The sequence below is a fragment of the Pseudonaja textilis genome, chromosome 4 (genome assembly GCF_049901715.1).
Source record: "Pseudonaja textilis isolate UNSWEBS1 chromosome 4, rPseTex1.2, whole genome shotgun sequence".
In the NCBI taxonomy this organism is placed as follows: domain Eukaryota; kingdom Metazoa; phylum Chordata; class Lepidosauria; order Squamata; family Elapidae; genus Pseudonaja; species Pseudonaja textilis.
The window spans coordinates 2,130,396-2,153,197 of NC_141993.1; the positions used below are offsets into that span (position 1 = coordinate 2,130,396).

General features: G+C 41.4%; 1 protein-coding gene across 1 annotated transcript; it reads left to right on the forward strand.

Annotated features, from left to right (window-relative positions):
• The first annotated feature begins 5,192 nt into the window (after positions 1-5,192).
• SCD (stearoyl-CoA desaturase) lies at positions 5,193-19,978 on the forward strand. The gene is made up of 6 exons (XM_026714496.2): positions 5,193-5,823; positions 9,888-10,161; positions 13,789-13,919; positions 14,505-14,710; positions 15,392-15,621; positions 18,175-19,978. The coding sequence occupies exons 2-6, from the start codon at positions 9,909-9,911 to the stop codon at positions 18,372-18,374; spliced, it is 1,020 nt and encodes a 339-aa protein (XP_026570281.1). The 5' UTR covers positions 5,193-5,823; positions 9,888-9,908; the 3' UTR covers positions 18,375-19,978.
• Positions 19,979-22,802: the final 2,824 nt, after the last annotated feature.

Genomic DNA, 22,802 nt, shown 5'->3' on the forward strand with positions numbered 1-22,802 from the left:
TCAATCCATATTAATAAGAATTAAGTCCAGTATAGCTGATCCTCCAGCTGCCGCCTCCATCATTTGTATGACAAAGTTATCTGCTAGACTGTAAAGTCATGGAATCAATTATTAACCAATCCATTATCCTCCACCTAGAGACAAACAACCTACTCTCTAATAAACAATCTGGTTTCAGGAAAAATCTATCCTGCAATCTGCAACTCTTACACTGCAAAAACATATGGACTACACAACTCGATCGGGGCAAAGCAATAGACGCAATCTACATAGACTTCTGTAAAGCCTTTGATTCAGTGGTACACAACAAAATACTCCTAAAACTAAAATCTTACGGTATCTCTGGACACCTGCATAACTGGATAGAAACATTCCTGTCAAACAGACAACAAACGGTCAAAATTGGGAGCGTCCTATCAAATTTTGTACCTGTCAATAGTGGTGTCCCCCAAGGCAGTGTTCTAGGACCAACTCTCTTCCTACTCTACATAAATGACCTCTGTGATCATATTAAGAGCAACTGTGTCCTCTTCACTGACGATGTAACGCTATCCAACACCACAGACAATAATGCTATCCTTCAAAAAGACCTCGATTATGTATCAGAATGGTCGAACAAATGGCAACTTCAAATCTCAACAAATAAATGTTCTGTCTTACATATTGGCAAAAAAATATATCAGAAAATAAAATATAGGCTGAATAGTTAAGAGCTTGTTGATGATCCAAACTCTGTCAAGGATCTTGGAGTACTCATCTCTAATGATCTAAGTGCTAGAGCTCACTGTAACTACATAGCCAAAAAGGCATTAAGAGTTGTTAACCTAATCTTACGTAGCTTTTTCTCTGGTAATATTACACTACTAACTACTGTGTTTCTCACAAAATAAGGCCGGGTCTTTTTTTTTTTTGAATCCCGAAAAAACGGCTAGGACGTCTTTTCGGGGTGAATTAATTCCCCCCGCACCAGCATGTCTCCAACAACAGCGTCTGAGTTGCTCCTGCTTTCCCCCTAACAACAGGAAAAAAAACATTTTGAGGTACCTGGGAGTGTCACGCGCTGCGTTTCGGTTTAATCCCGAGCGGCTGGGTGGGCGTGAGAAGAGCCGAGCGAGCGTCTCTGCTGCTGCTACCCTTGATGCTGCAGCCTTGGGCTCTGCAAGTTTGCAAAAGTCCCAGTGTGCAGCCCGTTCCTGCATTCCAAGCGCCCAGACTGAGCTGCAGCTGTCCCTCTCTCGCCAGCGCCGTCTCCAATAACAGTGGCAGCAGCGGTGGGAACCGTGGAAGTTATGGAGGCGGCTCCCCCACCCAAGAAGCAGCTGAAACACTTCCACGGTTCCCGCCGCTGCTATTGAACTCACCGCTTTCCTAAGAGGTCTGTAGGGGGTGTGCATATGCGCACCAACGTACCTACCGTCCCTATCTTATTGTTTCTTTTATTTTTCTTATACGTATCCATTTATTCATAACTATGTTTTTACTTATACCTATTATCTTGTAAGCAACTGACAAACCAAATAAATAAATGAATACAAATATTACAGCTGTGTGTTTCCTGCACACCTCAGTTAACTGATTAGCAAAAAGTTCATCTATTTTCTCTGCTTGGTTGGGTCTACAGTACATACCTGCAGCTGTCAGGTTCCAAGTAATACAACCATTATAAAACTCTGAGGGATTTCAATTCCTCAAAGAACAAGTTTATTAATATACACCATCTTGGCACTAACTAGTGGAAAGCCAATACTAAATTCCCGGGCTTTCCATGTCACTATAACTAAGATTTTCTCAATTTTCCAAAACAATAAGTCACATTGTCCAACAGGGATGCGAGCTGGTTGCTTGGAGACTTCGCTTCTCCCTCCTCTGGTCAGCTGCCTTTGGAACGCGTCTGACTCATCAGCCAGCTATGTTATTTTGGCTGGCGACTCCATCCACCTGAGCTCTCCCCCTTTCAGCTTCCAAGTGTGTCAAGCTGAATTCATCTGAATAACCCAATCCACAATCTAACCAACTTCAGGCTTGACAGGCTGCCCCCCCTCGACTGGAGGAATATCTCTGCAAGAGACAAAACACAATGGTAGTCATCAATGCCACTAGCCTCCTCTCCCTTTGGCTTCTGAGGGTACTTGTCATGGAACTGCTTTACTAATCTGTCTGCATTCACTTTCCAACTTTTCACCCATGTGGTCTCACAGAGTGGGTACCCCTTCCAATATATCAAATGTTCCAACTGATCCCTATGCACCCTCGAATCCAGGATTCTTTTTATTTCATAAAAATTTCATGTCAAAGTGCATAAAAGTGCATTAGAAAGAAACTACACAGATTAGACCTACACTGTGTGCCAGGATGAAAGAACATCAGGTAAGACTCACTCATAAACACTTACTGGTAGGTAAAGACCAGGACTTCTGGAAAAATGTGCTCTGGACAAATAAGGTAAAGACATAATTACTTGTCACAGTATCAGAAGACATGTTTAGCAAAAACCACAGACAACATTTCACCAAATGAACCTGATATCAGCTATATAGTGGTGGAAATGTTAGGGCTTGGGGCTGCTTTGCTGCATCTGGAGTTCACGGTCAGTTCACCGCCACAGATTCTTCATTGCACCATTTCGAGAATAACATGACACTATCTGTCAGAAGAATGAAGCTCAACAAAAAATAAACCTTGCAAAATTCCAATAAATTCACAAGGAATAGCTGAAAAAAAGAAAAAGAAATGGAGGGTTCTGAAATGGGCAAGTTAAACTCTGACTCTGAAAAACTGTGGGTGATTTGAAACCAGCTGAGTGTAAAAGAAACCTCTCAAACATTCCACAAGTGAAAAAAAATATTTCCAGTTGATGTCAGAGATGATGGAGAAATATAAAAAACACTTGAAGTTTTTTATGCCAAAGGCAGCCACACCAGGTACTAGAGTCACAGAAGAAATGGAACGTCTGTTAATTTATATTGAATAAATGATTGAAAAGTCAATTTTCCAGTTTTATAGATCAGCTATATCATCTTTATAAACTATTTGAATGAACATAGAATAGAATTATTTACTACCCAAAGGTGACTGACCACACAAGGAATTTGTCTTCGGTGCATAAGCTTTCAGTGTACATAAAAGATATAAGTGATGAATCATGATCATAGTCATACATTCATCATGAATCATAAAGTGCGACAATTAGTGATAGTCATGTTACTAAATAAGCAATCAAAATCATACTAAAACAATATAAATTGTAAGATACAAGCAACAAGGTTATAGTCATAAGTAGAAAAGGAGATAAGTAATAGGAAAGATAAGGAAAATACAAGTAATATAGTCTTAGTAAATAGTTTGACAGTGCTGTGGGGATTAGTTGTTTAGCAGTGATGGCATGGGGGAAAATTGTCCTTGTGTCTAGCTGTTCTGGTGTGCAATGCTTTATAACATTGTTTTGAGGGTAGAAGTTAAAACAATTTATGTCTGTAGATAGTTTCACAGCGCTCTTTTTGACTTGTGCAGTATACAGGTCTTCAATGGAAGGCAGGTTGATAGTAGTTTTTTCTGCAGTTCTAATTATCCGTTGAAGTCTGTGTCTATCTTGTTTTGTTGCAGAGCCAAACCAGTTATAGAGGTGCAGATTACAGACACAATAATTCCTCTGTAGAACTGAATCAGAAGCTCTTTGGGCAGTTTGAGCTTTCTGAGTTGGCACAGAAAGAACATTCTTTGTTGTGCTTTTTTGATGACATTTTTGATATTAGGCGTCCATTTTAAGTCTTGAGATATGATAGAACCTAGAAACTTGAAGGACTCTACTGTTGATACCGTGTTGTCTAGTATTGTAAGAGGTGGTAGCATAGGAGGGTTTCTCCTAAAATCTACCACCATTTCTAAGGTTTTGAGCGTGTTTAGTTCAAGATTATTCAGGTCGCACCACAAGACTAGTTGTTCAACCTCCCGTCTGTATGCACATTCGTTGTCCGAGAACAATCACTGCTGTATCATCTGCAAACTTCAGTACTTTAACAGAGGGATCTTTTGAGATGCAGTCATTGGTACGGAGACAGAAGTGGAGAGAGCACACAGCCCCGAGGGGCCCCCTGTCCTAACTGTACAGGTATCTGATGTGATTTTGCCTAACTTCACCTGCTGCTTCCTGTCTGTTAGGAACAAAAAATGTTAAAAAATTACATGGGATGCACTTATGTTTTACACATAATGGCAGTTGCTTGGCCCAACGAATAAGGATACACATCCAGAGGAAGAAATGGGGGGGCACCTAAAAATACCTCTGGCACGGAAATGCCAGTAGTTTGCCTTCAACTGTTTTTAAGAAGCTGCAGGAGAGGAACCACTCAGAATTCATAAGACAGGAATCAGAACAGGGCCTTAGCAAAGAAAGAAGGGAAGGAAGACTGAAATAGATCTGGAAGTACTGAAATGATAAGGAGGTAGAGAGGTATTCCTACATTGCAGCACAACGAGAGCGCTGATCCTATGATTCACTGAAGAATTCTGCTTCCCACAAAGGTAAAGCCTCAGTTTAAATAAGTTGAGTTTAGAATGAAACGCTCACCACCCGTGGTCTGAAAAGTGTCACAAACGATCTCAAGCGAAACACACGAGCCCTACACGGAATGATATTCCCACCTGCCTCCCAGCCCTCGGTGGGAACATCAGGAATCCTCAGAGGAGACCCGATCTCGGATGCCCAAGGTGACCAGGAGAGGGGATCCTACACTCTTAAGGGTCTCTGGTCATCCCCTACTTCCAGTGTAACCGCACGCCTCCCGCCCCCCCCCGCAACCATTGCAGAGTGACCAAAAAACCCCGATCTCATTGTTTACAATAGCACGAAAATGGCTGCGGGTCTCGGGAACCAGCTGGAGGTAGCCGGGGAGGCCGCTAAGGCAACCAGGACGCGCTTCACTCAGGCCATCCGAGTTTCGGGCGGGGGGCGCGCAAGACGTGCGCTGAATCCTGCGCGGCTGAGTGTTTTGCTCCCCCAAGCCAGGCAACGCTGAGATGGGGGACGGGGGGGCGCTCTGCTGCCTCGGAGCACCTGACTCGGGCGTCCCCCCAGTGCCCCTCGTTCCCCCGGGGCTTGGCGTGGGATTCCGGCAAGGTCCCGGGGTCTGCGACAAACGCCTCCGGGGAAAAAAAGGGGCTCGGGGGGTGGCGGGAAGGCCGAGTATGGAAGCTCCGGCGCCTTCCACCCGTCGTTGTGCGAAGCCGCATTCCCGCGTGCGCGCGCGCCCCCCCCCAACCCGCCACTCCCCCCACCCCCGCCACTCCCTTCCAGCCCGGTCGCGGGGGTTGAGCCAGCCAGGGGAGAAGCGCGGGGAAGAGCCGGGGACCGCGCCGCCGTCCAACAGCAGATTGCGGGCAGCCAATGCCGAGGAGGCACCGGTGGCACCAAAGTCCCGCCAGCCAATCGACGCCCGCCCGCCCCCGCCCCCCGTGGCAGCGTCACCGGCTACCGCCCCCCGCCCCCGGCAACCACCCGCCCGGCACGCGCAGCATCCCTGCTCCGCCGCCCCTTTCCTTGCCCAAGGTCGCGCGGGATAGCAGCCAGCCAAGCGGCGGGTTACTGTAGGTCGTGGCCGGCCGTTTAAATTCCTTGGGGAAGGAAGGAAGGGAGAGCATTAAGCGCAGGCTCCGCACCCGGCATCCCAGGCGAGGACCGAGGGGGCTGCGGGGAAAGCCGGAAAAAAAAAGAAGAAAGAAAGAAAAGAGCCGCGCCTCCTCTCGCCGCCGTTCCGGGCGAAGGAGCTCCAGCTGCGCCTGCCGACCGGGGCCCTTTCGACGCCTTCGCAGTTTTTGCAGGACGAGGTATCTGCCTTTCCCTTGGGTGCCTAGCCGGCGAGGGGAGCCCCTTTTTCTCCGCGCCCATCGTCTCGGGCCGCCCCGGAGCCTTCCAGAGACAGCGCCCCCCCCACCCCGACTCCCCCGACTCCCCTCCGCCCGCAGGCGACGGGCGGGGAACGGGGGCGCAGGTGTCTCCATTGCAGACCCCCCCCCCCCCCCCCCCCGGCGAGTGTCCTTTTCCCAGCGGAAGGATGTTTGCCGCCGGGCTTTGCCTTCGCAGTGGCTGGGCAAAGGCGCCCGGCTCCCCGAGGGTGAATCCACGCCGCAGCGGGGAGGGGCTCTCCCCTCTCCCCGGGCCGATCTGACGCTATTGCTGGGAGGGGGCTGCGCGGGGTGAGGCAGGCGCTGGTTTTCTTTTTGGGAAGCTGCCAGGCTGGGTGGGTGGGTGGGTGCCCACCAGCCCCCTTGGAGGGCCTGCCCGTTGAGGATGCTCCGGCGTCGGCCCTTCTTGGCGCGTCGTAGCGTTTTACTGGGGTGGGGGGGGGGGGAGTGTCGAAGAATTGGTTACTCGCCCTGCTTTTCCCAGCTGCCTCCTGACCGTTTGCAAAGAAATCTCAGGGGAAAGGAAAAGAGGAAAAGGCTACCTTGAATTTCTGAAGTGTGGCCCACTGAGGGAGCCCGCAGCCCGCAGCCCCACGTGAGAATGGCCACATCCTTACCAAGAAGACTTGCATTGTGCCCTGGGGTTTATGGCTAGGATTTTTTTTTTTTTTTTTAAATCACATTAGACCAGAATCTTATAATTAAAGTAAGACCCCTGATCGTTTAAATCTAAGACAAGCTTGAGAAGCCAGGCTCTTTCTTAATGACATCCCTGTGCCAAAGAGAAACGGGCAAGAGTAAAGTGGTGCCCATGTTGCTCGTTGCTACAACCAGCAACTATGTCCCCTGAACTGAAAATAGACGGCTAAACCTTTCTGTTTGGCCCTCTGAGGCTTTGCCCCAGCCCTGCTACCTTTGCTGAGAAGGGAGAACAGCCTGTTCACCTGCTAGGTGTGGAGACTGAGTTTTCTCCCTTTCATTTGACCACGCCCAGCACTGGCACCAGTTTTCCTGACCTGAAGGAGGCCTTGGGGCAAAAAAGGATCCAGTCTAAAATTTTAAACTACAGTACCGTGTAGTTACATAGCATCACTCATCTTTTCCGAATAACAACACTTTACTGTCTCTTAAAGATGAATGTCAGCTGGTGTTCCGTTCAAAATCCAAGAAAGAAATACATAGACTCTTATAATTAGAGAAAAGATATCTTTTGCTGGAAATCAAGTGGTAGCAACAAGAGAATTCTGAATCTGAGGAAATAGGCACGTACGTCACATATATCAAGGGATTGAAACGTTCCCACCCCCAATAGTTCAAACGGTTCTTCCAATTAAAAGTTGTGAACTTCACCATGTGGACATCTTCAGGTGGTGATGATTAGTTGACCTTGGCTTACTCAGATAAAGGTTTGCAGTTGAGAAGAGAAAGCTAAGCAAGAAATAGAAGCCCTCCTCAGTTTATACAATATTAGTTTGTAAAAACTTTCAGGTCACTTCCCATACATTTTCCCCTTACACACACACACACACACACACACACACACACACACCCCTTACTCATGACAGCCAGAAAGAAGCAAAGCAAAGGAAGAAGGCTGGCAATGAATGCGGTTTCCCAACAGCCCTGGGCATAATTTAGTGTATTAGTTTTATATTTTTGATATGCTCAAATGACTAGATCAATAAAGTTTCTCTAAAGAATCAGTTACTCTGTGTGTCCAAAAGTAAGACCTGTTGAATTCCATGGGGCTTCCCTCCAGATAAATGTGTAGAACACCCTTTTTCAGACTGGCAATTTTAAGATGTGTTCACCTCAACTCCCAGCATGCTGGTTGAGGAATTCTGGGAGTTGAAATCCCTACATCTTAAAGTTGCCAAGTTTGAAAAGCACTGGTTTGTAGTCCTGATTAATTCAAATTTAATTTCCCTTTACATGTAATATAGTACATTTTCTCCAGTTTGTTAAAACAAAGTCAACCTAAATACAACCTTTCTGGTTTTCTACTTGCAAAGAATTCTGCTTCTTGCTTTGGATGGAAATAGTTTTCTCTATAATTTTAACTTAAAGCTGAGAGATTAATGTTTGTTTTCATCTTCTTCCCAAGCCAGCTTGATGCAATCTAACATCCCTTTTCTGCTTGATCTGATGAATAGTAACTTCTGCATCTCATTTCAATATCTAACAATAATGTGAGGAGAGACATTCTTTTTTCATATTCATTCATTCATCCATTCAGCTTCCATAGCTGCCCATCTGAATGACTCTGAGAGGCTTATGGCAGCATTCTTCTAGGCTCAACTGTTCACAAGCAAATTAATTATTATTATTTTTTAAAAAAACTTGTCTTAATGTTTTGAAGTGAGGTATCAATTGAAGTGAATAAAAATAATAAGTACAGAAACAAAGGTTTCTCTAGTCAGGTGATAAAAGAGGAAGTCTTGTCTTCAACACCTACTGACTTCATAGGCACATTTGTGGAGTCTGTCAGTGCTTTTTTTGATCTAATGTCTATGGAAATTCACAATCATGTAGATCATGGTTGTCTGAAAGGTGCTTTTTCGAAAAGGCAACTGAACTTTCTCTTTTTTTTTTCCCATTGAAAAAGTTAGAACTGAAGAAGCTTCTTGGATGAGAAGCGAAATGTTTTCAAAAGAAAAAAAACAAGAAAATCCAGTTACCTTTTGGCCTTTTTTTTTGACTTGTTTTTGTCCTTTCTTATCTGGCTTGATTGATCCTAATTTAAGACTCATCAGATATTCCAATTATGCAACCATCACCATCCATCCACCGTCCATCCACCTTAGTACTGGTCTTCCTGGAAATCATGGTACCATAATTTCCAGCCAAGAGTTTATCACTTTGATAAACCCATATCCAGCTCAACTTGTGGATATCAACTAAGCCAATATAATAGTATTTATTATACAACTGGCCAACTCCTGGTTAAATTAGAAGGAGGCTGATGTATATTACTGAGGATATACCATTTGGATTTCTTTGCTGCAACTTGCACGCAACTTTAATAAATAAAACTACAATGTGGCCGAGAAGTTGATTTCAGTGGGATTTGCTTCTTCAGTTTCTTTATACCTTAGATTTGATTTCTGCTATGCATATTAAGGAGCAAATTGGAGTTAAAATACTGCGTTTCAGATTTTTGGATATTTATCTGCTACAAATGTGTAGCCATTCTGCATAGAAAACCTGAAGACCTACATTGTCCAAACCTCCTTTAAGCAAAAAAAGCAAGACAAAGTAATCCTTCCCCCCAAAGAATAAAAAATCCAAATAAAATTGATAGTTCCTTGCCATTCGCCGCTATCCTTAACTTTTCTGTCTTCTGCCTTTCTTTAATAATTCTTTTATTTGGTGTACTCCTTTATTTATTTATTTTTAAAATAAAAATTTCTCACCCGAACCGACATACCATCTTCTTTCTTTCTTTTCCTCTTCCGTTCCGAGGCTGGCACAGCTACTTAGCGGCTCGTGATAAATGGCTACTTCCCACCGCTGCAGGACTGTAGAGCTTTCCTGGATCTACCCGGGACTTTGCGATGTCCCTGGGATCGTCAGGATGCATTCCTTCTGCTTACCGTCTCACCAGGACGGTTCGGGTCCACTGGGACCGTCTAGCCATGGGGGTATCGGTGGCTTTCTCGGAGCCCCAAGAAAACCGTCTTTTTGCTGCTGCTCAAGCCCCACCCTCCTCAAAAGTTTTTATCTTATAGAGCTTTATTTGCAATTACTGTTGGGTATCTAGCAAACTCTGTAAGTTATAATGCAAACAGTGCCCTTTTATTTATTTAACAGAACAAAAATTGCCCATCCTTGTCTAGCCATACAAGATGCAAGCATTTCATTGCTTTGTAAACAAGTGCCAACTTTTAAGAGTTTAAATGAAGAACCTAGAAAAGAGGAGGATATTATTGGGTTTTGGTCAACGCAGGACTTTGTGTGTAACTTTGTTTGTTTTCTTTATTTGCCAGATTACTCCAGACTTTTCTACCATGCCTGCCTTTACTCACATTACCCAGAATGGTGTAACTCATTCGGAAAAAGTCCGTCCCATTTATGAGCAAATGGATTCAGAAAGAGAGATGACAGATGACATTTTTGATGAGACTTATCATGAGAAAGAGGGTCCTAAGCCTGCAAAAATATACGTTTGGAGGAACATTATTCTCATGTCTCTTCTCCATCTAACTGCCCTGTATGCCATCTCGTTCATACCGTCTGCAAAGCTACTCACTTTGGCGTGGGGTAAGCTAAAACTACCTTTATTTACCTAGGACTCTAAGGGATCTTGGAAGTCTTTTAATCCACCCCCAGCCCAAGGCAGGAGTTTTTATACCATCCTGGACAAAAATGGTTGTCTAAAAATGGGACAACTTATTGTCTTTGGTACGTAGGCTTCTGCTGTTTTCAATTAGTTACTGTCCTCTCTTCTGACCTCTGAACATCTCCCCAATATACCGAGGGAGGGTCACAGCCATATGAATTTAGAAACAGGCTGCTCTGGGCAGTCACGTGAATGCTCTAAATTCAAAAACATATCCAACTTCGTAAGAAATATTCAGTGCTTTGGATTTTGCTATGTGCAAGAAAACTAGGCCTACTATGTAGAGTTTAAGAAGGGGACCTTGAATAATGCCTGCTGATCAATATGGACCATCACATAGACTACTGTTTCCCTATTTCTCTTGGATATAATATTATCAACATCTGGAGGGCCATAGTCAATAACCAAGCAAACATTCCAGTGATTTGATTCATATTTCCTTCGGGGTTCACTGCAAGAAATCAGGCGTTCAGAATAGAATATTCCAGGATAATTCTGGAAAGTATCCAGCATCCTTCCTAGGATAAGGAAGGTAGTTAAATGATTCATGAAATACTGTTTCCCAGCTGATAAACCATCCTAAGTTCTTCAGAAGGTGGTCGGAGACTAAAATAGAGGCATAAATGTTTGTGATTTGTCTTTTAAAAATCATTTTTGAAAACCTGCTCCCTAAAATGTCTCAATGGAGAAGTGCTTCGCCCAAGTTTTATAAACTTATGTTGGTTGGGAGAAAGTGTTAGTTGAGGGAGCGGACAAAGAAAAGACTTGCTGTCTGCGATGATGTTCCTCTCCACTCAGAGCATTGTACTCATGTTTTCAGAGGGCAGTTCTTAAATGATCTGATTTTAAACAGAGGTTATCTAAAATGCAAGTATGGTATTTCTCACTGGTGAGATGTGCAGTCTCCCAGGAGTCTGGAGTGTTGGCGGCATATAAATATTTGTATAAATAAATACATAACTACATATAAAGAAGAAGATATAATACATACATTTTTCATTTTATATTTTAGCAGTTTAATGTGTCATATAATCAACAGGCAAACAGTAAATATAACTAGTAATGCTAATCAATTTATTCAGATTTTTTAAAAGGATAGCCAAGGAGGGAATGCAGAAGGGGGGGTGGGTATAAGGGCATGTTCTGATGAAAGCCTGTCCAGGTGGAAGGGGTACAACCCACTTGAGATAGAGTTGAAGAAAACCTTCCAGGGCTTTCCTTCCACCCCCACTTTTTCATTTTGTCCCCTGAAGATCAAAGTACAGGGAGGAAGTCGGGGGTACATTGGATAGGAGTGAATAGCACATGAACCAACTGAAGAAATTCCATCTAGTTATGTGTTTGGACAATTGATCAAAAGCCAATTCAAACTGAGAAATGAATGAATTTACTTGAGAAGTAGAAATTAAAACAGTCATAATGGTATAGAATATCTTAATTGCAACCTTCTTTGACTCCATGTAGCATTCTAAATACAGGGCTAGATAGAAAGTCAGCCTATCTATTTTCTCCTTTATAATTTTTTTATATCACTGGCAAGAATAGTCGAACGTTCAGTTAAGGCTGGTTCTTTTTTCCTTGGCTGCTCCAAGTCTGAGCTCTGTTGACATGCATTAAAAACAGCCAGCAGACACCCACAGTCATAACTGTATCCATGGAAAATGACCCTGTGCTTTGAATATTTGAACATTTCTGATCAAAAGGCAATCCAGGTGGCCAACAGTTTGGTAATCTTATTTTTACATTTTACATTATTCGGTAAAAGTAAAAAGTAGGAGAAGGAAACTACATTGATTGACAGAGATATGGAAACTGACAGAGAAATGGAAGTAACTTAGGAGGATCTGAAAGACGAAGAGGCTGCATTTAGGGGTATCAAGGAAGAGGGGAATGGCGAATTAGAGAATTCATCGGGCAGAGAAAGAATGCAACATCAGAGCAGGAGTGGAACGCAGAGACTAGCAGGCATTGCAAGGACAGGGAGGGAACAAAGCCTGCTGTGTTTTTAATGTGCGTATGGAATCGGAAGACAGAGACATTGAGAGGAGAGAGGATGGATTGGAGGGAATGGCCCTTGCCAGCTGGAGGGGGAAGGAGATCCTTGAGCAAAAGTTCCACCCATGTATCTTTGTTTTAGTTTTTAGACCTCAGCTCAGTCTTCCAAACCGGGTCTTTCGCTCTCCTGTTGCCTGCACCCTGTGCAAACATAGCATCTATAGACTTCTCCCGAGACTTACGGTAGACACGTTTCCAAAATATCGATGCTTTCCCACCCTCTCGCCCCTAACAATTTTTGACAGATCCTCTTTCTGATCCTCCGTTCTTTCTGATGTCTTCATCAGGGTCTAATACTATAACGGCCATATTTCATGGGAAAAAAATAAAGGGCAAACCCGACAAAGGGGCAAATCTGAAAGAGGTTCATAAGGATAAAATATGTGTTTATAACTATGCCTACAATTCAAGAGCAAAATCTAAAAAACAGTTTTCTGAAATAAAGGGCTGCCCTTTATAATAGAGGATGTACAGTCAACTGGAATTAGTAGTCATAACTGAGCATCCATTATCCCTTCTTTCACAACAATAGCTGACCATTTCACCACACTGTACTTGATACGAAGTACAAGGAGTTTGACTATGAAAATATACCACAAGATCTGGAGAATATTTGAAAATCCAGTACAGATTGCTAGGAGGGAATCATGGCCAATATGTTCAGAATGGAATTTAAGGCAACAATTTTCTACTTAAAGGTTGACTTCTAAGATATAGGCAAGATTTGGGAATAATAGCCCAACCAAATGTTCTTCCTTTTATTTCCTATTTATGTAGCACTCTTTTTTCCTATAATGGAAGCAGAAGTTGAGTTCTCACAAAAGACCTTTTGAAATGAACAAGATGCAGTTCTAAGTCATTTCCCTGAAAAATGTACTGCAAGGGTTCATGTTCAAGGTGCCATATTATGTAGATTGTCTTATTAAATGTTTCTTCTGGGAAGATAAAAGATATCCCAGTGGCATCATTTCAGTTTATCAAGAATGAATCTGAGAACACTCTAGGAAACTAGCTCTGGGAATAGCCTATGTAATCATTGCGGGAAATAATGACAAGTATAATGACTTTTCCTGGAAGAGCTTTGAAAAGCGACCAGAAATGGTTGTCATCAATTCAGGTGTGTCTCCATATTACTCACATACATATGAAGTCTGCCTCTATCTTTGAGAATAATAAAGTAATGAAAGTGTAATATATTCAGGGAATCTTCATTTTGAAATGGGAAATCTGGCCACCTACAATTTTGCTTTTGAATAGCTCTTATCTAGTTATTAGGGATTTCCTTGATGACGATCCTAAAGAGCCAACTGGGGTTTGAAGATAGCCTAGATTTCTACACTTTCTCTCAGTCCCAGATGTATAAATGGCCCCTTCGTTACAGTGATAGTTTTTTAATTGGATCTTTCTGGGGTGATAGAAGCTATACCTGACTTTTACTAAGATATCAATTATATGCTCTTGACAGTTTTCTCCCTCCCCTTTTTCTTCTACAGCTTTTTTGTGCTTCATATTGGCTGGTCTTGGAGTTACAGCTGGAGCACATCGGCTTTGGAGTCACCGGTCTTACAAAGCTAGTTTACCTCTTCGAATATTCTTGGCCATAATCAACTCCATGGCTTTTCAGGTAGGAAGTATGGCAGACCAGCTGCACGGCCCTGGAATTCCATACAGAACTTTGCATCCATGCAGAACATGAAAACTTTCTGCTGTAATGTTATAAACAATTTTCTAGTTTGCATTTTGTTTTGCTCACTCAGTTTTTAATTAATTTAGGCTCAGGGCTAGCTATAAACTATCATTTACATTCCATCAGAATTCATGCCAATCTTCAAAACTATTTTGTCTGAGTATGTGAACAAAACATGGCTGCTGAAGACTTCCAGCCATTGCTGTCTCAAATGTCACCAACTCTCAGCCAAAATCATCCTGTGAGGTCAAATGCAAATTATTGTTCATTGGATTTCTATGTCGCCCATCTCTCTGTACAGTGGCTCTGGGCAGCTTCCAATACAATAAAAGTTTATAAGTTCAAAAAACAAAATAGAATAAAAAGTTAAAAATTAAAAACCAAAATACTTTTTGTTTACCATAGAGTAAAGAATTAATAAACATATTTTTTCCTTCTTCCTTCTTCTTTGGGGATAGGCAGGAAGTAAGTCCGTTCCACTTTTAAACATTGTTCAATTTATTCTCTTTGTGCTTCATCTAGAATGATATTTATGAGTGGGCCAGAGACCACCGTGTGCACCACAAATTCTCTGAGACGGATGCGGATCCCCACAATGCAAAACGTGGCTTTTTCTTTGCTCATATTGGCTGGTTGTTGGTCCGCAAACACCCAGATGTCATTGAAAAAGGACAGAAGCTGGACTTGTCCGACCTGAAAGCTGACCAAGTTGTGATGTTCCAGAGGAGGTGAGCAAGAGGTTATTGCAGGCATAGGAACTGAAAGGGATCTGGGAAAAGTTCTTGGCGGTGACTAAATTATAATGTCAGCTGAATTCTTTTCATTATCTACTGCAATTGCTGTTGAATTGGTAATTGAGCACAAATATTTATTGCTTGACTAGAGACTAAAATGTCTGAGCCATTATAATTCTTCTGTTGAATTATTCTTTTTATTTGCTGCATATTTTCCATTTCCTACAGTATATCACAGTTGTATATACATCAAGATAATTTATCAGTTTAGAAAGCGATCAACCAAAATTAAACCTCTAATTTCCAGGATGTTCAACATATTATCATGACAGTGTTCAACTCCATGAGTCCAAGGACAGGATTTCAGATTATTTACAATCATAATTTTGAACTTCAACCTTCACCGCTTTTGAATGAAACTTATCAGTCTTGGAGAGGAAAGCTGTGTTACTGCATAGTGGCAAAAAAAAAAAAAAAATCAGAAATCTGGTAGCATGAAAGTTTATGCCTTTTAATAAAATTTGTTAATTGGAAAAGGTGCTACTAGATGCTAATTTTTGCCATCCAGAGCAGTATCGCAAATAGTTTCTTAACTGAAAATGTAGAAATTAGAGCGCTGCTATGATTTCCATGCTGCTTCATTCTTTGATATAATACATCGTTTTTTCTTCTCAGGCATTACAAGATCTCGGTGGTCCTCCTGTGCTTTGTGCTTCCTTCCTTTGTCCCTTGGTATTTTTGGGGAGAAACCTTTCTCACCAGCTTCCTGTTGACTATTCTCCGCTACACGTCAACCCTCAACGCCAGTTGGCTGGTGAACAGTGTGGCACACATGTACGGCAATCGGCCATATGATCGCCACATCAACCCCAGAGAAAATCACTTTGTGGTCTTTGGAGCTTTGGGTACGTAAGGTGTAAGAAGCCTGCCAGGTGCCATGAGATGGGATTGATTGTGTGCTTCAGCTCTGGTTTTAATTTATTCTCCATCAGGGACCTCATGTAGATCAAGAGCACTCTAGAAAGGATGGGAAAGACCTAATCCTTCCTTCCCTTGATTGCTTGGATAGTTCGGCCTCCTCTCACACAGTGGCAGGTTTTAAAAGATTCTCCATTGTGACCAAGGGCTTTTTTCATCTGCAGAGCCTTTTTCCAATGGAGCCAAGAGAAAGATTTATGATTTCCTCCAGATTGGAAATACAGATCTGAATCCTGCCCAGTGGATGATATGTTAAAGTCCTGTTTTAGTGTGAGGGGTGGGTAGATGACATTATTGGAGAAGATCACCTATTCCGTTTACAGCCTTTTCAAGTAATTCCCGTTCAGCATTTCACTCAGGCTAAGGGACTTCACGTCCTTGGAATAGGCAGGTTGGCTTCTGTGATGAAATGAGTGGCTTAAGCAGGCTAAGTCTGTTTCAGCAAGAAACGAGAAAAATGGATCCAATTCAAGGTGGAGTTGTTTTAAAAGCTGAAAGGAGAGCCTTAAAAAGCTTATCTAGATTTTAAGGTTTTGCCCTGCCCAAAATAAAATATTGGACGGACTTTTTTTCCCCTCAAGCATTGGAAAGCAGGGATGGTAACACGGCGAGAGCTCTCTTCCTTCCTCTCATCCCCTTTGAAAATTCCCTTCTGGTGTGCAGCAGCTGGCCTTCAAGCAGTCTTTGGTGCCACAGTGATCCTTGGATGTTGTGAGATGGTTTTAAAAGAAGGTAGACATAAGCTCCTTTTTTCTCAGCATCATCCAGGGGGGATTTGGTTGTAACACAGCCTCCGCTGATAGAAATAGAGGCTTTTAGGAAAGCTTTCAGATAACAGGCCCTGCCCGTTTCCCCCGCCCCCGCCCCCAATCAGTTCCTTACCTGAGCTTGGGGAGAGGGGAGCTTTCCTGGAAACAGAGGAAGATTTATGAGCTAGAGGTTTCCTGAGTTTGGACTTTTTTTTTTTTAAAAAAGAAACATAGATTTGATATCAAAATTTTATTGTGAACATATGTAAATCTGGCAGTGGAAATCTTGCTTTCAGTGAGGGCAGGACAAGAAGTAATGGGTAGAAGATCGTTAAAGAGAGATCCAATCTAGAAATAAGGAGAGATTTTCTGACAGAACAATTAACCAGTGGAACAGCTTGCCTCCTGGAATTGAAAACTCAATCACTGGCGTTTTCAAGAATAGACTGGACCAATCATTTGACCAGGAGGGTATAAGGTTTCCTGCCTTGAGCTGGGGGTGGACTAGATAGACCTCTCTGAGGTCTTTTCCAGCCCTGTGATTCTATGTTCTAATCATAATTCCAGGAGTAAGTCACCACTTAAAACTGACTGAAAAAGAATCACGCTTAACCCAGTTAGTGCTGTGGTGCTATGCATAAAAGATGAACTGTTTAAATCTGTATTAATGCTTAGTTAATTAATTAGTTAAAGTTAATGGTGGCAGTAGGGCAACAATAGATGCAACAGTAGAAGGGTATCACTGGTGCAAATCTCAGGAAGGCCTAAAACGGTGATGAGGAAATCAGAAAACCCTTTGCTCCCATCGCAACACTGTGCTTTTGGTGGTGCTGCCTGGGGATTGCTTTCTTCTGGGAAAACAAGAGACATTTTTCCAAATTGCAAAACTCCCTCTTTGTTCAGAAGTGTAAGCTTTTCGCACAAACCACCATCTTCCTTTCCTGCTCAGGGTTTTGGATGAGTTGTTGCTGTGGTTGTTACCATCTTTTGTTTTGCTTTTCTTTTAAATGGTGTAGGATGCTACTCCCCTGGCTTTAGCAACATTTTATAATGAAGAGGAGCTAGTAAATGTTGTGAATAAATAACTACAATGCAGGAAGCTGTAATATATTCCAGTTTCTAATAAATGCATTTCCTATGTCACAAGAATGGAAATACTGAGCAGAGTTGGCTACTTCCCAAAGGCTTCTCCTTAGGGCGTTGGTGGCTAAACTTTTGGGCTCCTGTGGCAAAAATTGTGCGTGTGCTTGTGCGCTTGCATGCCAGCACCCAGAAGGCAATGCGTGCGCCCCACGCCCCTGCACATGCGCACGCAATCCCCCACCCCCTTACCTGCACTGCGCCTCCCAGCTGGTTTTTGGCCTGTTTGAGGCCTTTTTCGGCCTCCCGGACTTGAGGAATGCAGCCTGAAAAATAGGCCCGTTTCCTCACTTCCGGTATTTCCGGAAATACAGAAAGTGATGAAACGGGCCTATTTTTCAGGCTGCAGAGGCTTTCCTCAAGCCTGGGGGCCGAAAAAGGCCTCAAACCAGCCGAAAATCAGCTGTGAGGTGTGCGCATGTGCAGTGAGGTAAGTTTGCCTGCGGCCTCACGTGCCGGCACAAATGGCTCTGTGTGCTACCTGCGGCACGCGTGCCATAGGTTCGCCATCACTGTCCTAGGGAAAGGAGGGGAAAATGGGCTTTGTTTCTTACCATTTCTTTCTTGTTTTTTTTTTCTCTCTCTCTTTAGGGGAAGGCTTCCATAATTACCATCATACTTTCCCCTTTGATTACTCAACAAGTGAATATGGCTGGCGGTGGAATTTCACTACTGGTTTTATTGATCTTATGTGCTTTCTTGGCTTGGCCAGTAACTGCAAGAAAGTGGCCAAGGAGAGCATCTTGGCTCGAAAAATTCGGACTGGTGATGGAAGCCACAAGACTGGCTGAAAATTGTTTTCCCTGACCTTTCTTTTCTCCTTTTTCCAACAACCTAGTCATATATTTGATCTGTTTACTAGCTATTAGGACTGTGCAAAGCATGAAACAGGGGAGGGGGCTTCGCAAAGTGCATTGGCACAAGTGAAACATTAAAGCAGCTGTGTCCTCTGAAAGGCCAGGTACCACAGTTTTGAAGGTTTTTCCTGGTTCTCTGCTCAGGTGTGTGTATACACAGCTGCTTGGCTTGGCTGATAGTAGAATGAGATGGGCTTTCTGTGCATACATGAGATGTGAACAGTCAGGGTTGCCCCTCAGAACAGCCAAACTAAGCTGTATTGCAGCTGCTTCATGCTTTGAGAATGGATAATTCATTTTGCAAAGCCCCCTTTCAAATGTTTTGCACAGCCACATAACTACCAAGCAATGTGTTCAGGATGCTTAAGTATTGTCTTTTGAACCAATATATTCAAGGCATATGGCAAAAGTCCACCCCCGACCCCGACCCCGACCTTGGAAGCTGCTTTTCTATGTCTTTTCGACTCCTTCTCTGCAAAAGTTTCTTTCTCTCTTCTCCGTTTTCTGTCTCTCTCCTTAGCAGCTGATAAAACATCCCAATCCATGCGTTCTTGGTTGGAAGAGGATTTAGGAAGATTGAAAGGACAGACTGGTATCCAAGTAGAAAATTCCTTTCTTAGAATGAGTAACAACTCATGATTGGCTTATAGTCATTTCCCCTTCTCCTTAGCTCCGGTGCTGTTGAAGCTCTCTTCTTTTTCTGGTAGAAAATTAGAAGTTGGACTTCTACATAGCGGTTCTGAAAACTATTAGAAATTGAGAAAATGTGTATACTGAATGGGAAGGCAGAAGATCAGTCCTGTAGTAGTGGTTGATAGTTGGTGCTCGACAAATGGGAGCTCCCTTCCTCCATGTCCTCCTGTCATTGCTGCTTGTCCTTATCAAGACTTGTCCGCAGGATTCTGAGATGGCAAGACGGGGGTTGTCATGTAAAGATGCTGGTCGCTCTATAGCAGTGAAGTGCATCTGGTTAAGAACATGCTCAAAGATTTAAAAAAAATGTATGCACTAAAGGTTTTTTTTTTTATAGCTGAAGCTTTTTTTATGTGCAAAAGAATGACTTGTATGTTGCATGCTTGCTGATATATGTAGTAGTAGATTATTTCTGTTCTCAAGTGATTTAGTCAGTTTAGCATCAAGTGATTCAGCTAATTTATTTCTCAATTCCCGAACCATTTTCTGAACCAAATCTGCTGTAATTATTTTCCCTATAGGTGGCTCTAGTAATCCTCTCCTCCCCTCCATTCTCACCACTTTTCTGATTGTCGTTATAATATTATAATCCAAAAAGGAAAGTGTCTTAAACAAGGGGAAAAGAAAAGGCAAGCTTCCCCTTTTCTTTCTCTTTTGTTCTTCCTGTGCCTTTAATATTTTCATCTCTAATGGCACTCTAATGTTACAGTCAGCATCATCACAATCAATATCATCATAGTTACAATCAACATCACAGTCTGGCTCATATTACCATTATATTTTGTTTTGTAAAATTCACCAATTGTTTGCACTTGTTAATAATAAACAAAAAACATTCCCATAAAGGTCTGGTTCATTTGTCTATTTTAATTCTAATTTGTTTAAAAGCACTTTCACACACAAAAAATATTTCAAAATAAATGTCCCTTTTATCTTTTTTTAAACTTTCTTATACTGATTCCTTATTAAGCTTTATACAAAAAGAAGTTCTTAAAATCTCTTTTCTTCTTTATCCCATTGTAATCTGGAAATAATTGTAACTCACCAAGTGGAATCTTATCTTGGAATTAGAAAATTTCTCGTTAGCTTAATTACCATATATCTCAAAGTGGTTAAGAAATGAGACACTGTACCATTGGCTACAATTATGGTTGTGGTTGAAATCCCTCATGATCCAACCACATAAAAAAAAGGAGAAGCTGACAGAGTGTAAGCCTGGGATCTCACAATATCCAGAAATACTGTGTCTGCTGATCTCTACTGATCTAGTTGCATATTTTTCCTGCATTGCTGTCCCCAGTCCTACAGGACATCTAATTCACCATAAATCATCACTAGGATCTTCTATTATGGCTTTTGGAAAAAAAAAAGGATGAAAGACTTGTAAAGAAGAGGCGATTAAAGAAGTTAATAAAATGAAAAACTCTGTAGAAGAAATAATCTAGCTCTATTGGAATTGAGAGAGAAGGAATTTTATCTGAGATTTATAGCAATCTCAGAGGATTCTGATGAAGCTAGAGAAAAGATTATTAAAGACTTGGAAATTTTTTTGGATTGGGAAAAGGAGGATACTGATGCAGAACTTGATGAACTATATAATTTTGCAAGGCCAAGGGATGCTCCAAGGTGCACTTTGTCTTGGTGTTTTGGTGCACTTTGTCAGGAAGAAGACATGGGATCAAATTCTATGGCTACGTTTTAATACAAGAGTGAAGATAAATAATAAAGAAGGTTCTTTTAAAATTCCTATTATAATTTTGTGTAAAAGAAAAAAAGTTTTTTTAAAATTGAGATTAAAGCAGAAAAAGACCCCAATGAGAGCAAACTAAGTGGTTTTTACTTTCAAACAGCAGAGGTTATGACTAAATGCTGTCCAGCAGGTGAGGGGATTTCTAGAAAAATTCAAAGAAGAATTGGAGGACAGTCAAATATAGATGTCAGAAGTTTACACAGAAACCTCATCAGAAGGTTGAGACAATAGGAAAATGATAGGGATGATACTGAGCCAGATGTTACTAATATTGATTTTTTTAAACTTTCAACTTCATTATGGATTACTTGTGTTAATAGAAGCAATAGTGGAGGTTTGTAAAAATAAAATGTTTTTTTTAAAAAAATAACAAATGTATTGATTTAAGAATAGGTTTGGGATGCAAGTAAAGCTTTTATTGGGGGTTATTTTATACAATACAATAATGAACTTAAGAAATGAAAACAAACTATTTTGAATAACAGAAAAGAAGAACTAAAGAAATCTCCAGAGAAGTTATTTCTCAATAAATCAAACTATTACAATAGCAATTACCTATGTTAAAAGTAAGAAAAATGGAAATAAAAATGAGTTATACACGGCAAAAAATTGAGTTGGCAAACCATGGAAGTAGCTAGCATGTAAAATACAAAACGAAAAAAGAAGGTATTCAAATTACATGAGGGAAATAAACTATTAATGGATAATGCAGCTGTACAAAAAACATCCATTAATATTACTCTCAATTTATACATAAAAGAAGTGACATCTTACTAGAGAAAATAGATGAATACCTAAAGAAACAATTTACCAAGGATTACCAAGGAACACAGGCAAATCTGAAGTTATAAAAACATTAAATTAGGAAAGGTGCCTGTACCAGACGGATTATAAATATTTTGAGGATGACTTTATAGAATATGATGAACTTTCCTTACAGGGAGGAAAGATGCCAGAGAGCTGGAAAGAGATCAACAAAACACATACGTAAAGAAGGGCAAGATTTGACTTTAACAAGAAACCATAGATCAAAATCATTATTGAATAATGACAGCAAGTTATTTGTAACTATTTAAGCTGAGAGAAAATAATTTTGCCAGGATTTATTCATAGGATCAATGTGGATGTTTACCTAAAGGAACAATCTTAGAAATGTTTTCAACAATTTAGAATATTTGGAGCAGGTGCAGAATTTGAACTTCCTTGTTCAAGGTTGAAAATGAATAAGATTGTTTACACTTCACAGGAAGCACAAATCATTATTGATGGAGATCTACCAAAACCCTGTGAGAAACAAAAAGGATTAAACAATGGCAGAAGGACGTGTCTAAATTTGTGTGAAAGGAATTTTAAAAAAGCCATGAGTCAAATAAAAGGTGATACAAGATGCAAAGGAATGATGATGAGTTTATCCAATTAAGTTTACCCCTTTGAAGTTGTATTTTGCTAATTGGTTTGAATGAACTTGTTTGGTGCTGCTGAGAAACTATTTTTTTTGTAATGAAAAGGACACAACCTGAGATTTGGGGGGCATGGATATTTCTGGTACAACAAAGTCAAGGTTAATGTGGATTTTTAAAATTGATTATATGTGCCATATTGAATAATATGGAATAAACTTGGGCTGTGCCTAGAAACACCTCTATGGTTCTCAGCCAAGAAGCATTTTAAGGTTGAAAAATAATAAGCAAACAAAAATGACTTTCTTATTGTGACATGCTAGAATTCTGTGAAAGGAAATACCAGATAAAATCAAGAGAACAACTGATGGCAGAGGGACATAGTTGTCAGTGGTTCTCTTATCTACAATTATTAGATTTAAAAATAGGCAAAAGAATTTGTTTTGAAGGTTGTGAGACTAAGTTTGAAACAGAATTGTATACAAATGATGAACCTGATTATAGTATGCACTTTTACTG